Source organism: Diadema antillarum, unplaced genomic scaffold (assembly GCF_040938485.1).
Source record: "Diadema antillarum isolate AM-2024a unplaced genomic scaffold, OU_Dant_1.0 seq00001465_RagTag, whole genome shotgun sequence".
NCBI classification, from domain to species: Eukaryota; Metazoa; Echinodermata; class Echinoidea; order Diadematoida; family Diadematidae; genus Diadema; species Diadema antillarum.
In genome coordinates this window covers 107801-124096 of record NW_027272205.1, presented here as the reverse complement: position 1 = coordinate 124096, position 16296 = coordinate 107801, and the positions used below count along the sequence as shown (strand labels likewise).

Sequence of the window (16296 nt, the reverse complement as noted above, 5' to 3'; positions counted from 1 at the left end):
TTCAAACATACCTTTCAACATCATCTGAAGTGGAATTGTGACTGGCCTATGCAGTGGTACAATGTCAATTTACTCGGTGAAATTTAGTATATGCACACTGAAAGGTAAATTCATATTTCTCCATGTCATATAAACAACCTGACAATATCAACATAGACTGATATCATTTTAACAGAATGTCAGCTAATTTTGTTCTGTGTGGTTTTTTTTGTTTTTTTATCACAAGAACAAAATAATGACTCATTTTCTATTCCAAAGGATGACTTACAACTTATTTGTAGAATCTATGGAATTGCAGTGACACTCCCAAAACAACTTTCAATGTTAGAACCGGTAAATCACGTACTGGAAACCCTTATTCCTTTCAATCTCATCTTATTGCTCATCAAGATGGGCTGAAACTTGCATGAATAACATTCTCATCTTGAAACTTCAAGTATATTCTTTTCAATACACTCTCATTTTCTTTATACACATTTAATTTTAGGAATGCACATCTTTAACTCATCAACTTGGTTGGCCAGGATTGGGACCACTAATGAAGACCACAGCAAATCACTGCCAACTAACCCAATAGCTTCTTTCTTGAAAGATTCAGTGCTCAATATAAAAATTTTACTTCCAGGTTGACTGTACACGAAAACTGAACTTTCAAACTTTCAAGTTGTCAAGTTGTGCATCTCTCACCTTCGAATATATCAGAAAGCAAATTTCTTATTTGAATTTTAACTGAAATTTAATCGCAAAGGGATGAACAGTAGATGCAACTATTTCCCAAGAGCTGGTAAACATGCATGGTTTAGGCACCACAGCAAAAAAAAAAACTTGCAGAAATCATGTCATATGTCCCCAAGTTTTTGAAAAAAAAAAAAAAAAACTTGCTAAAATCGTACATCATATGTCTCCAAGTTTGTTATAATTGGCTGGCTTACTCACAAATTATAACATGCAAGTTTCAAATAAATCACAAATCTTATTGCATCTTTGTCCTATTGAAATGAGCTTGGTTCACAGAAGATTTGTGCTGGACCACAGGATTTTCATCCCAGACAATTTTTTTTTTCATGCTGTTTTAGGAAATGGCAAAGTAACAATATGAAACAGGAATACATTCAACCCACAGAATTAATGAGACTGAAGACTGATGGTTCACACAGACTGTATCCCGCACTGCTCGAAGTCACGAGGGGCAAACAGGGCGTGGCTGTAATGATGATTGTGTCATCTATGGTTGCTTTTTTTGTCAGTCCTTTCTGAGTGGGAGAAAGTTTGGGTGAGGGCGAGCAGTGTCTCTTCTGAACGGTGTCCGTTGGTGTCATGGTAAGGGTGCCATACTTAGTCCAGCTTTTCTGTCATCTCTGGGACGGCCTGTGATGGAAGAATCAGGACCAAATGGTTAGCACTAGAGACACGCCCATATGACCTTGTGGTATTACACTAGAACTTCTTCTCCTTTTCAAATGGTACTACGTCACATGACTACTTGATAACTTTTGCAAACAACTGATAGTCGGGTGGGGCGAATCACAAAGGGTGGGCATTATTTGTTTTTTTCCTGGCATGTTTATGTGCATGTGTGGCACACATTATCTGAAGCATTAGAATAACTTCAAACATCCCCCAGTTTTATGGTACAAGCCTCCCCCCCCCCACCCCCACACACACAAACACACTCACAAACACACCCACACATACGCATACTTGAGCAGGATTCGAATCTACGACCACCCGATCACTGGTGATTAGAAGGTCATAGGTTTGAATCCTGCCCGAGTATGTATGCCCATGATTTTTTATCACGGCTATTACTATCAAAGCAATGATTAATTCGGTGTTTATTAACATTGCTGTATAATGCTTTTGTTTGTGTATTCTTTATGAAAGGGCTTACCTTGAAGAGGTCAGCCACCAGACCCAAGTCTGCCACCTGGAAGATGGGGGCCTCGGGGTCCTTGTTGATAGCTACGATGGTCTTACTGTCTTTCATACCAGCAAGATGCTGGATTGCACCAGAGATACCCACAGCGATGTACAGTTGCTATGGATATGGAGAACAAAAGAAAGCCTTGTTACCACAAATACATTTATTAATTTGAATGAGAGAGTCTCATTGCTGCTCTTAAAACTACTGTGATAGCTCTTTAATATCCTGTCATTAATATCCACTTGGACTAGGCCTGCACAAATGTTGAATTGCAAAGTGTCTGACAGATGTTTGAAATATTTTTTACTGATGGCTAACACAAGGATTGCTATGTAGTTCAGATTCTATTGAAGGGTGAAAGGAGTTACCTATAAAACACTCTGCTTCATCTACACCAGAAATTGGGCCTTGTGTGCTGCATGATACATATCTCCTCATAGAATACATGTTGCTACAGAGAGTTCATGTTAGTCATTTTGAAACACTCACACGACACATGCAGTGACTTTGAAAGTAATTCAAGGACCAGATATACAAGGTACATGTAATACTATCAATGCCCAGTAATACCCAGTAATTACATTGATAATAGAAAAATGTGTGTTCATCTCATTGCACAGGAGCAAGGCAGTCTGGTGCAAAGTATGACACGCCATGTTGGAACCAAACAACATCTTTGGAAAGAATACCACAAACACTAGAAAGGCTTGCATTAGAGAGAGAGAGAGAGAGAGAGCTACTTTCTATAAATTTTCACAAGGTACTTTGTTTCTGCTTAAGACAAATGAATATCCATTATCACCTCACCTAGACCAATAACTTGTCGGAGGTAGAAAATATGAATCATAATATATCTTTACAGGTCAGATGACAATGTGTAATATCAGAGCTTTACAGAAATCTTAGTCTTCCATACATCACACTAACAAAATATGATAAAAAAAACCCTACAAAACTGAGGTCTGAAGGGGGGGGGGGGAAAAAACTGTCATTTGTAATAGTTGATGTTGTCGATGTGGAAAAAAAAGTGAAGTAGAATGACGATAAAAAAGAAGTGCATTGACTCACTGGAGCTACAATCTTTCCTGTCTGTCCGACCTGCATGTCATTGGGGACGAAGCCTGCATCAACTGCCGCACGCGAGGCGCCAACCGCGGCATTCATTTTGCCAGCAAGTTTATACAGGAGCTCAAAGTTTTCTCCATTCTTCATTCCCCTCCCTGATCAGGAGAAAAGTAGAAAGTCACAGATGTATCTGGTATCTTTGCAGGTTTCTCATCAATATGCTGAAAACCTTTATCACATTTATATGGTCAGGGCAATCATGATCACAGCAAAAACGGACAAAGCATCAAACCATCATCTTTTTCGAGCCATGTTCATGTCTTCTCACATCCACAGGAGTATTATCGTCCAGTTTGCTCACAATCGACACACAATCACGGTCTATGCCTAATGATTTTGGTGAGCTCCAATGGGCACATGACTGATTAATATATTTAAAAAATAATCAAAAGAGTCCCACTTTACTTGTTTGGCTGCTAACAAGTCTTCTGCCAGCATCAGCTGTTGTTGTTTAGTGAAAGATTTGAAATATATCTCTCACTGTGATACTGAAACCTTGATACTGGCTGCTAACTCAGTGGGCACATGATGGGTTAATGCACACTTATCTCACATTACATAACTGCTGTCCTTCAGAAGAGAGTGATACTGATATTTGATTGACCATGATCCCACTATCTCTTCATCAAGGTTATATGGTGACCTTACATGGTTAGTGCATTTTGACACGCACTACATGGTAGTATGACATTGTTGGACAGCAGGTCATGCTTGCCCGTACAACCTGGATATGAAACTCAGTCCATTATGCATATTTCTTGCCCTACACAGAGATGGGAAAAACTACACTGATTCTCACCTCCTGAAATAACACAGTCTGCACTGGTCAGCTCTGGCCGGTCACTCTTGCTCAGCGCCTGGCTTAGCCATGCTGACTGGTCATTCTTGGCATCACACACAGGGGCTGAGATGGAAATTCACAAGAACATAAAACACCACAATACCTCTCACCGTAACAATCTATTTCCAATGTTGGGAGAAAACTGACTACAGTCCACCTTGCTTAAATCGACCTCGCATAAGTTGAATAATCGCCGAAGTCGAAGGGTCTTTTCAAGTCCTCTTCTCTTTACCTGGTATATTCTACTGATTTTTATTCCTCGGAAGTCAAATTTTCTCAAAGGTTACGCTATTTCTCCAGTCTAAATAGATTCAACTTAGGCAAGGTTGACTGTACTTGGTAACTAGATTCAATGAGTACACATTATCAGCACAAGCCACTTTCCTCAGAAAAAAAAAGAAGAAACTGTATAAATATATACGCACCAATGGTATGTCTTACAATATTTGGCATTGTGTGGTATCTTCTCCATTTGAGACAATGGACGGTTCTTAAAAATGTCTTTCTTGACAATAATCTTCCTAAATGCCAACTTAGACCACATGTTTTATATAATGTTAAAATGCTCTGTTTTTATAACCATCAACAATATACACACATTGCAAGAACTTCAATATTGTTCTGGACTGTAAATGATAATTTTTGGTTAGTTAATTCAAACAGTATGTATTATCAATTGATTTTAGTAGATCCATGGCATAATGTGTGGCTTGATAATATTTGATGTCTAGTAAGATCGCCGACTGAAAACTCCATATAACAAAGGAACATATTCCGTATGATGCTCCCTTTCATATCTTGTTCTGTTTTCACCATTTTACCTTTGCATAAAACAAAATGGAATCTATGACACACATGGGTTATCACTCTCAAAAAAACTGCATCTCCTATTCACGTCAATGTCATTAGCTTCTTTGTGCATTATGTTGCAATATGTCACACAAAATTTATTGTCAGCAGCTATATTGCAAATCAACAAAGAAACCGATAATTGGAGTTGAAATAAATATAATCAACAGCAGCAATACCCCTAAGGCATCAAAAAAAGAGAGAATAATAACGCCTCTGGCAACACTTCATGGCAGAGGCATCAAAATAGAAGAAGACAATTTCATAGACATACCCGGTTCTGATGCACTAGAACCTCCAGATGTTTCGGCTGGATCAAATGCTGTTCCCCTAACACTGAAAATCTTGAGAGCATCGAGGGACTTTACAGTCGCAATTGCATTACCTGAATGTGACAGCAAACAAACAGATGGCGAGTCAAGCGTACATCAATATCAAACTACACTAGAGATCACTTCATGAGGAGACAAATTCACAACACAGACACACTCAAGTAATCAATATACATACACACCTAAATGATGTTGAAAAAAAAAGGATCATTATTGGTGGGGTTCACATATTGTAGCAATGTTGGAAATGATGTATTTAATCATGAATTTATCCTTCATTAATGTTTTGTATCTTTTTTAAAGACATACTGTACAAGGGAATACATAACACAAATTGAAACTATCATTATTTCAACAAACACAAAAACAGCTACAGTTGAACCTCTCGTATCCGGACAAGTCGGGACCGGGGCTCATCCGGATAAGGGATTTGGCCGGATACGGGAGACTCAATGCTTTATACATGTACATATACATACACATGTACTGATGTAGCCCATTGTAGTACCACATGTAGTAATGTGTATACTGCAACCTTTTCATTGTTACACTCAGTAACAGACCCCAAAATAGAGGTTCATGTTTGCAAGAATGAAATCATTTTCTTTTATAAATTCTTGGGATGATTTACCTAAATAATTATTAAGAAATGTATCAAGTATATGTAATTCATTGTGTTTGTGTAGGAGATCTCAAGGAGTTGGGAATCCCCCTTTCCTCCCATAATTATTTTAAAAAAATCACGGCGAGATTGCGTCCGTATAATAGAGACATCCGGATAAAGGGAGGCCGGATAAGAGAGGTTCAACTGTAATTGATGCTGTATTGACGCTGTACACAGCTTTCTCTTCACATTTCTGCAAACTGCAGTGAATGCATTAGTTGGGAACTACTGAGTCACCTGCGTAGATGGTTCTGACAAAGGTGTCGGGGGCCTTGACATCGATGATGTCGGAGATGGGAGCGACGTCGAGTTTGGCGGCCAGGCGGGGCAGGAGGCTCTTGCCGAAGCTGGAGGCGCCGGCGACGATGTGGCTGAAGTTGAACTGCTTCTGGGTGGCCTCCAGCAGTGGGGTCAAGGCCTCGGGCAGGAAGCCCTTGTACTCGTCGCTCTCCGCCACCAGGATGCGACTCACTCCAGGTACCTTGGACAGCTCCTCAACCACCTGTGTGCGACATCATCAAGGATGACACCAACAACAACAGCTTGGATCATTTTAGGTGAAACCTGTCAATAGCAACCACCGCCTATAGTGGCCACCTGCTGCATGCGATCACTTAACGCAATTTCCCCCAAGAGAAAAGCCATGTGAACAACCCTGACTCTAGTGATCACCTGTCTACAATGGCCACTTTTGTTTTTTATCTTCCTTGGGTGGCTGCTTTAGACAGGTTTGATTGTATTTATAAGGAAATTCAATCCAAGATGTAGATTGAGTGAATGCAGAAATATCGGTAAAACACATCAACGAAGTTTGAGGAAATCAGACAATTTGATCAAAAGTTGTGAAGTTTTACAGTTATAGAGCTGCCATCCCTGGATGATAAGACTACTACAGTATGTGACATCATGTATGGACAGTAATAAATAAAGAAAATAAAGAGAATTCCACAAAACATAATTTTTTATGCATAGCACATATTCCCTCAACTTATTACCAACATACATGTATGTGTGGGTAATATCATTCCCCCTGTTTTTGAAACTAGATCTTGAGTCAAGCGCTCTTTCATAAATGACAGTAAAGTTGAAGTACGTTACCAGCTTCATTACAAATATTAATACAGGTATAGTAAATACCACTACCAACATCATGTTTTGTGGTTTTGCATTTTTTAATTTTGTTTTGTTGTTGTTGTTGTTGTTGTTGTTGTTGTTACAAGTTTTCTTTAATTTGATTGTTTATTTGTTTGTTTGGGGTTGCAAAAGAACAACATCTAAGTCCATCTTATTTCTGAATAAAACCTTTCGATTTAAAACATTTTGAAAAATAATCATATACTAGTAACTGTATATAGGTGCCTAAGAGACTAGTTCTTAACACACTGGATGGTGATATACTCTGTGTTGGGAAAACATACATGTACCACCAAACCACTTCAAACCAGTTGTTGATCTGTGCACATATCCAAAGCTTAAAAGTTGAACAATGCTTCATAAGTGGTGGGTGCTATGATCAGTACGTAACCTTTAGGTGTTGTTCATCTCTTTAAAAAATGCTAACTCAGCACAAACTATGGTCTGATGTAGTTCAGTATATTGCTGAGTGTATTGACACTTCTGCTCTGAACATTGGACTTTGAACGGAGTGAGGAAATGTAGTACTAGTATACTGTAAGTTTACAGTGTGCCAAGGGAAGGGTGCTCGCTTTTGTACAATGATTAGAAGAATATTATTACAATAAAAAGCCACTCCACTCAGCACAAACTTTCTTAATGCCCTACATATGTATGTCCTTTTCATGTGCACATACCAGTAATCAGTTTGGCAAACACCATTCCCTTGCTTGCACTGTGTTTGAACTGCAACCCTTAGAACATTCCCAACTGCTATGTAAAATCACATGAACAATCTTGTAATCTAATACCTCATGGAAGAATTTTCAATGCTACCCATAGTCACATCCTGTTGCTGATTTGGTTATCAAATTTTTGCTTTGCTGCTCAAGGCAACTCTAGCATGTGGATATCCTGAACTGATAGTTTGACCTTACAGGGGGCTGCCGCAGTGACAGCTCATCTGCTGTACAATGCAACAAATCCATGGTCAATTAATGATTTTGCCATGGTTCAACAAGATTGTCAATATATATCAATCAATAATCCATAGATAATCAAGCAATATTTCATACAGTCATGTATGACACATGTACCATGATAGGCTCTTCTAACAACTACAATGCAATTCTGAAGCATATGATATATAGGTGTCTGGTGCACCTAACTCCCACATACAGGGGGGGGGGGGGGGGGGGGGGGGTGGGGGGAATTAAACAACTGCACTCTAGGCAAAATCATACTCTTTTACATCAATTAGTAAATCATTAAAGAATATAAAAGCCTGGAACTGAGGCTAATTTTTGGTACATTGCACGTAAATATTCCTAGAGGAATGATAAATGGCAAATAAATTCAAATAACAACGACAACAACAAGAAGCACATACACCTGTACATACAAAGGTGCATTGTGACTCGGTCTTCAGTCAGACCACCCTTACCTTAGCACACTGGGTACCAGCAACTAAACACGAGATCTCTCCCCCCACTTTCTTGGCAGCCGAGATGGCATTGAGGGTGATGGGCACCAGCGACTCATTGTTGTGCTCAGCAACGATCAGTGTGCTGTTATTCCTGTGCAGATAGGACAGCTACAAAAGAAAGGGAGCGCAAAGAAAGAAACAAAAAATAAGAATAAAAGAGAATCAAATTCTGAATTTTATTGGCACATCTGCATACTCCAGATACATATCATTATTACATGCGATCACAGGTACTACTCATAGAACATACCGGCTGGCTCTCATACACAGGTGCAATCACTTCAAATCTCTCCAATGAAATGAAATAATTTTTATCACAAACATGAAACAAATTTCAAGTATTCACTAGTACTCACTTCTACTATAACTGTGATTGTACGAATGAAATTCAACTACTCGATGGCCAAGTGTGCTATTCAGCCTATTCAGAATGAGCACATGGCCAAGATGGACATGTGGGCACGTAATATGGTAAATTGAAGGACAAGTTCATCTTCTTATACACAAGGATTGACAAAATGAGGCCACATTAGTAGAACATATCAGTGAAAGTTTGAGGAAAACAGGAAAATCTGTTCAAAAGTTATGCATTTTCTATGTTTCGATGCCGCCACTGCTGGATGAGAAGACTACTACAGCTTGTAATGTCATGAGTGTAGAACAATATAGAGAAAATATAAAGAAAATGCAACATATTTTCATTTTTCTTGTATAAAGAATGTGCATTTAATTTGCCTCTTTTAGAAGGCAGGAAGAAACCTGACATGTGTCAGTGACAAATCAAGACTAAGAGAATGTGTACTTTTTTCAAAAAATTTAATTTTACGGAATTCTCTTCATATTTCCCTTATATAATTAGATCTATATAGTAGATCGCATTTACATTTCATGCAGTCTGTGGGCAAAGTACTGTGGTATGTAAGGTCCAGCTGAGCTCCGGCTCCTATCAATCATGTCTCGGAGGTCAAGCCTTTCATAACAGAAGTCCACACCACAAAACAAACATAAGATTTGAAAACACCCCTGACTGAACTTCGATTTGCTACCGATAATCAAGATTTTCTTTGCTTTCACTATCACTTTATCAGAGGTGAGAAACATCTTGATTTATAATCACAATTCTTGTTCTTCTTCAAAATACTCCTCAACGTTCCGTCTGGAACCAAACGAGGAGGAAAGGGGGAGTGCACGATATTGCTGTTAGTCCTTGTAGCTTGAGTCTTGGTTGCGGAAAAAAGTTTAAAAGTGTCGTTGTTGACTGTGCTCTGAATGTCCGGTGGCAATTCATCTTTGCTTCTTTGTTTATATGATGAGTGCATGATCGCATGAGAGTTTCTTTCTACCATCTAAAAGGGGGCGACTCTCTGATAGTGATAATACAGTAACATAAGTTATATAACTTATTTAGGGTAACATCCCCACTATTCGGTCACTTAAGCTTTTTTGCAATATTTTTCAAACTAAAATAATACAGACATACATCATATCTACAGCAATGTATGTGAAATATATCAAATTTCTTTAATCTCAATTTTCATTTTGTTAAATATCACACAGAATTTCACAAAATCGCAAAATATATCACCTTGAAAATTCCCCAGTAAATGGTCACCGGCTCCAGTATTCGGTCACGCGATATGCGCGTTCAAAGTCAATGCGTGTTCAAGGCAGCTGAAGAACGCGCGCGCGCTACCTTGTTGGCGCAAAATTGAATCGGGGACCTTGAGGCGCCCGTTGGTGACCGAATGCTGATGACTCAGCACTTGCATTCAACCCTTGTGCATTGAGACACTGTGACACCTGTTTCGACACGTACGGAAATTTTGTTTTTCTTTTGCGTTTTTGAGGATACCATCACACTCAAAGCTTGCGATAAGCAAAAAAATCCCACGAGAGAACGGCCTATTTCTCAATTTTTAGCACTTTTTCGGCGACCTGTACTCTTAAAACTGGGCTTTATCCGCGCGCTTTTGGAAAGTAGCGCTGATTTTGCACTTTTGACATTAAAATTTGGGATTTTGGATGGATTTTTGGAGGGGGCTAAGGGAGTTTCCTGTTGTGAATGAGTGTGCAAGTATGTGAATTGATGTGATTTGCGTGTGTTGTGACAGTTGAACTTACTGGCTGGTGACTAGTGATATTTTGAAGTGACCGAATACCGGTAGCTGACCGAATACTGGTGCTCTTACCCTACTTGAATAAAAAGGCCTTCCTTAATTTGAACTGAATATTGGAAACAAATAAAGATCTACATGGTATACAATTCACAAGTTCAATATGCACATGTTCAATGCAATTCATTGGTATTACCACCCGCCCATCACAGTCCACTGCACTGCACTCAAGAGTAACTTACTAAATCATGCCCAGCCCAGTGAAATGAATATGGTAGATCTACTTGGAAGCTCTCTACTGACTCTAGATTCTACAGTTCTAACGTTGAATAGGCCTAGATGTAGGGGAAAATGAATGTAAGCTGCTGTAGGGGGGAGGGTGATGAATTCTACGACGAGCTGAGTATTTACGTACCTTTTTCAATGCTCAAATCCCTTACAAATACCCGATAAACTAGAAGTCGAACACTTTTAGAAGGTGAACGTTCATGAATGCAGAGGTCAGTAGATACAGGTCTTACGCAGTTTCCTATACACGGGACTGTCGCATTCAATATTTCACTCACCCGTTGCAGCAATCATCATGCATTGCTTAAATTCTCTCTCAGAGTAAAAACTTTAAAAAAAAATATCAAATCAAGTAAATGTTGAGTTTACTTACAGTTTGTCCAATACGTCTTGAATGTCTGCTCACGAGTCCAAACATGTTTAATTTAGGTCCCGAGCCAGTTACGTCTCAAGTGAAGGGAGCGTTCGCTGATTTTCTCAACTTGCGTAATCGATGCACGCCCTCTAGTGTCATACACGAGAGAATGTCGCTTGTTACATCATGCGAAAAATCGACCGTGGGGAAAAAAGAGGGATCCCCGGAGGAAAGCGCCATTTAATAAAAAGTTGATATGATAGCAACTCTTGCTGGAATGGCAATTGTCATAGTAACGTCAAGAATCCAGCGCCCTGATTGGCTGTAGCTATGGGAAATTGCCATTCCACAAGAGTTGCCACCCTAACATATCGTGCATTATTTCTTTCTTTGCGATCCGTTCCGCAACTTTGTGAAGTTATCAACATTATATTGATTGAGATACCGTAGTCAGTGGCGTATCTAGGGGGGGGGGGGGGGGGGGGCAAGGGGGGCACGTGCCCCGGGCGCCACTCCTTGGGGGCGCAGAAAACGAAAAAAAAACGAAAAAAAAAGAAGAAGAAGAAAAAGAAAAAAACGAAGAAGAAGAAAAAAGAAAAAAGAAGAGAAGAAGAAGAAGAAAAAGAAGAAGAAAAAAACTCGCCCGGAGGGGGGGGGGGGGGCAGAAAACCAAATCAAACAAGATAAAAACAAAACATGATGATGACGCGGACAAAATGACAATGATTATTGTGTTCACACAAGAATTCCATGTTCTGTCAGCTGAAATACAAAAATTTTCGGCTCGCTCGCTGCGTTCGCTCGCCAAAATTTATATAAATAAAGAAGGTTAGAACAAAACGTGATGATGACGCGGACAAAATGACAATGTCTATTGTGTTCACACATGTCATTTTATATCTAGCAAGCAAAATGTTTCACGGAGCAGCGGCTGCAATTTCTTTCGTTCTGAAGCGATCGCCAATTGGATCAAAAGAATGCGCCAACGGTTTCGAACATATGTGGGGGGGGGGGGGGGGGAGGGGGCGCAAAAAAATCAAGCAAGATAAGAACAAAACGTAATGATGACGAGGAAATATGCAAATTTCGGCTCACTCGCTCGTACAATTTAGAGTATTTTTTTCAAATCCACAGTTTCTTGGTATAAATCGTTATCTATAAGGCCGTCACTATTATCTTGATTAGGATTGTAAGATTAAATACAGTGTAAGTAAAAAATGACAAGAATTCCATGTTTTGTAAGCTGAAATACAAAAAAATTCGGCTCGCTCGCTGCGCTCGCTCGCCAAAATTTATCCAAAAAAAAAAAAAAAAGAAAAGAAGAAGATGTGACGATGACGCGCACAAAATGACAATATCTATTGTATTCACACATGTCATTTTATATTAAGCAGGAAAAATATTACACGGAGCAGCGGCTGCAATTTCATTCGTTCTGAAGCGATCGCCGATTGGATCAAGAGAGGACGCCAACAGTTTCGAACAAAATGGAGGGGGGGACGCAAAAAAAAAAAACAAATCAAAAAAGATAAGAACAAAACGTAATGATGACGCGGAAATATGCAAATTTCGGCTCACTCGCCTCGTACTAATTTAGAGTACTAGTATTATAAGTCCTCAGTTTGTTGGTATAAATCGTTATCTATAAGGTCGTCACTATATCTTGATTAGAATTGTAAGATTTAATAAGTAAAAATGACAAGAATTCCATGTTTTGTAAGCTGAAATACCAAAATTTTCGGCTCGCTCGCTGCGCTCGCTCGCCAAAATTTATATCCAAAAAGAAAAAAAAAAAGAAAAAAGAGATAAGAACAAAACGTGATGATGACGTGGAAATATACAAATTTCGGCTAACTCGCGCGTACTAATTTAGAGTACTTTTGAAATTCCTCATGCAGTTTGTTGGTATAAATCGTTATCTATAAAGCCGTCACTATATCTTGATTGCAATTGTAAGATTTGATTAGCAAAAAATGACAAGAATTCCATGTTTTGTAAGCTGAAATACCAAAGTTTTCGGCTCGCTCGCTGCGCTCGCTCGCCAAAATTTATCAAAATTCACTACATTTAAATCACCCTCAAAGGACCCCTTTAAAGTGCTTGAAAAAGCATATCATGTGGACTTTGTTTAAAGTCCCTACCGGGATGGGGTTGGGTTTGAACACTTTTTTCAGAAATTAGGGGCGCAATTTTCGCGCTTGCCCCGTGCGCCGTTTTCCCTAGATACGCCACTGACCGTAGTGCATTTCCTTAATCTCTGTCTAGCTACAAATATTAATTGTGACAGATAAATTTAGGCATTCGGTTAGGCTATACACACGGCATTCGTGATGAAGTGCAGAACATCCGATAAATTCATTAGATTTCCTACCTTCATTGACGTTTCATTTTAATTGTTCTCATGTTGGTGTATATAACAATAAGGAAAACGATATGAGGAAGCTTACAACCTGCCGATCTCGGATAAAGTAAGCGCAACTTGATACACACGAGAGTGATCAAAGAAAAAGTTTACCTTCATATACAATGGACTGAGATTGTGCAGTAATGATTATAAGTACGGCTGTAGTATAATTCAGAAAAATATTGGTTATTAAAATATTGCTAATACAAGTAAAAGCATGTTCTCGTACAAGATATATCAGAGTTAACTCTTGTTCTTTTTCTTTATTTTGGGTGGTTTTAAGGCAAATTTTATATCCATGCCGTTGAAATGTGAGATTTTTGTCGTTTTTGTATGTGGTGAAATGAATAAGAAGTTGAGCGCGTGACATCGTCAACTTGCTTATTTGAATATTCATAAGGACTGGTCAAAAAATGTTTTCCTAAAAAATGTGAAATTTCAAAATGCCATATCATTCTTATTTCTTTTCCTATTTGAATTATTTTTGTATCATTCTGTAGGGAATATTTGTTTTTTCTTTCCTTTGAACTTTATTTATTTTTGTGTGTGAATTTCCTCTTTAAAGGACAAGTCCACCTTAATATACATGTGGAGTGAGTAAACGCAGCAATATTAGAAGAACATTTCAGTGAAAGTTTGCGAAAAATCGAACAATCCGTTCCAAAAGTTATGAATTTTTAAAGTTTCTGCGCAGTCACTGCTGGATGAGAAGACTACTACTGTGTATGATGTCACATGCATAGAACGATATAAGGAAAATATAAAGAGAATTTCAGAAAATTTTATTTTTTGAAAAAGTGCACATTTCCTTGACTTGTCACTGACGTATGTAATATGCTCTCTGCCTTCTGAAAGAGGCAAGTCAAGTTTTTGTTTTATTATGCCAGAAGAGTGAAAAAAAAGCGCAGTCTTCTTTATAATCTTCTTTGTATAGTTGTACGCATGTGACATCACAAGCTGTAGTAGTCTTCTCATCCAGCGGTGACGGAGCAGAAAATTCCGGCATCGTTCTAGGAATATTCAGCCCACAGAACTCTTTAAGAGTTCTGTGATTCAGCCATGGTTGTTCTGCTCGATTACATTTCAGCAACAGGTGGCGCTAGACCACAGTGGTGGTGTACTACATTACGACATGTTATAGTAATGACGTACAACTTTGATATACCAGAAAAATACTTCCCTATAATTATAAGGATGTAGATATCAAAATTAATGTAAAAATAAAATATCAGCGATACTTGTATACTAAGTATAAGCTTTGTGATTAATTACTTTACGCAGCTGTTAACATAATAACTGCACTTCCCTAATAAATCTATCAAGTTTAAAAACACATTTTTTCTGCAATGCTCATCATATTGTTATCCCTTATCCCAGCTGTCGAGCTCCCGTCTTTATTCTCTTGTTCCCTGTATGGTGTCCTTTTGCTTCTCATCCAATTCTCTCCTGACCTCCGAGTATGTCCTGTCGACTCAAAGGCATGTATAAGGCCTTTTATATAGGGGAGACCGGGTCGAGTTGTTACACGGGCAAGTTGTTTTACACTGTCATTTTCTCTAGGTATGATCAAAAGAGGGCGTTACAAGTAATATCAAATCAAAACGTATAGCCAACGATCTCTGCATGCGAAATCTGGCGTTGCCTGGACGTCACATGTAGAAGATAGGTCCAAAAAAAAAAAACCAAAAAACACTGTTTTACCTCTCCGAGTAAAATTTTGAAAAATTCGATTTTTCTTTATTACACCAAATCCATTCTTCTCCAGTAAGTGATGAGTATGTGGTTGAAAGAAGCGTGTTTTGGCTGTCTTTTGGGAAAAGTAGCAACACGTGATGTTTGATTGTTTATTGGCCACACGTGTGAAAAGTTTTTGAAAACGCACTGGGTCAAGTTGTTACAACAACTTGACCCGTCTGGAGAATCGAGTGGTGTAACAACTTACCCCAATGCACTTTCAATTGAATCTATGGTTATACACACACACACACACACACACACACACACACACACACACACACACACACAGAGTCACACACACACACACACACACCCACACACACCCACACACACCCAACACGCTCATACACCCCAGCATAGGCTAACATGCACACCCAGACAGGTTAGAATTACCTAACTCGTCAGATCTGCATTACCCGATTTGAGTTGACTTTCTACGGTGTAACAAAGTACCCCATGTGCTGTAACAACTTACCCCAACATCGGGGAAGAGGAAATAAAGTATCCTCAAAGCAAAAATGAAGCCGATTCCTCTATTCGTTTTTTGTACAGACCTAAAAATGTGAAAATTGTAACAACTAGACCCGGTCTCCCCTACCTTTTGTAACAGTGAAGGGAAGTTTGTACACATACGGAGTACAGTATACATAATAGAGGAAAGCTGCCAGTACACTGTATTCAATAATCCTCCTGCAGTCCGGGACAGAAACGCGAGAGCAAACACAAAAGTGGGATTGTCCTCTTTGCGATAAGTTTCATCAACCACTAGCACTGATACACTCAAACGCAATAGATGATAGTTCAAGCTCTGCTAAACATCACAATCACTGTTCATTGATTGAAAAAAAAAGTACATAATTTCACGTTGAGTAATAATTTATATCAAATACCAGATAATATGAAACTGAAACGCCTTTAGTAATAGGCAAGACATTTTTTTTTTCTCCCCGGGGGTGGGAGAACTATGTGTGTAGGCCTACTTATAGGCCTATGCAAACATATGAGATGTACAATGAATATCTCGTGTCTTCGTTAATTTTCTTTTTTGATAATTAAGTTAAGTT

The 16296-nt window shown here is 38.8% G+C and overlaps 1 protein-coding gene across 1 annotated transcript; it reads right to left on the bottom strand.

Moving 5' to 3' along the window:
• LOC139709730 (electron transfer flavoprotein subunit alpha, mitochondrial-like) lies at positions 1 to 11215 on the bottom strand. The gene is made up of 8 exons (XM_071621686.1): positions 11110 to 11215; positions 8293 to 8442; positions 5973 to 6237; positions 5014 to 5124; positions 3849 to 3953; positions 2993 to 3144; positions 1892 to 2038; positions 1 to 1368 (listed from the first exon to the last, which is right to left on the bottom strand). The coding sequence occupies exons 1-8, from the start codon at positions 11152 to 11154 to the stop codon at positions 1336 to 1338; spliced, it is 1008 nt and encodes a 335-aa protein (XP_071477787.1). The 5' UTR covers positions 11155 to 11215; the 3' UTR covers positions 1 to 1335.
• Between the last annotated feature and the right edge of the window lie 5081 nt (positions 11216 to 16296).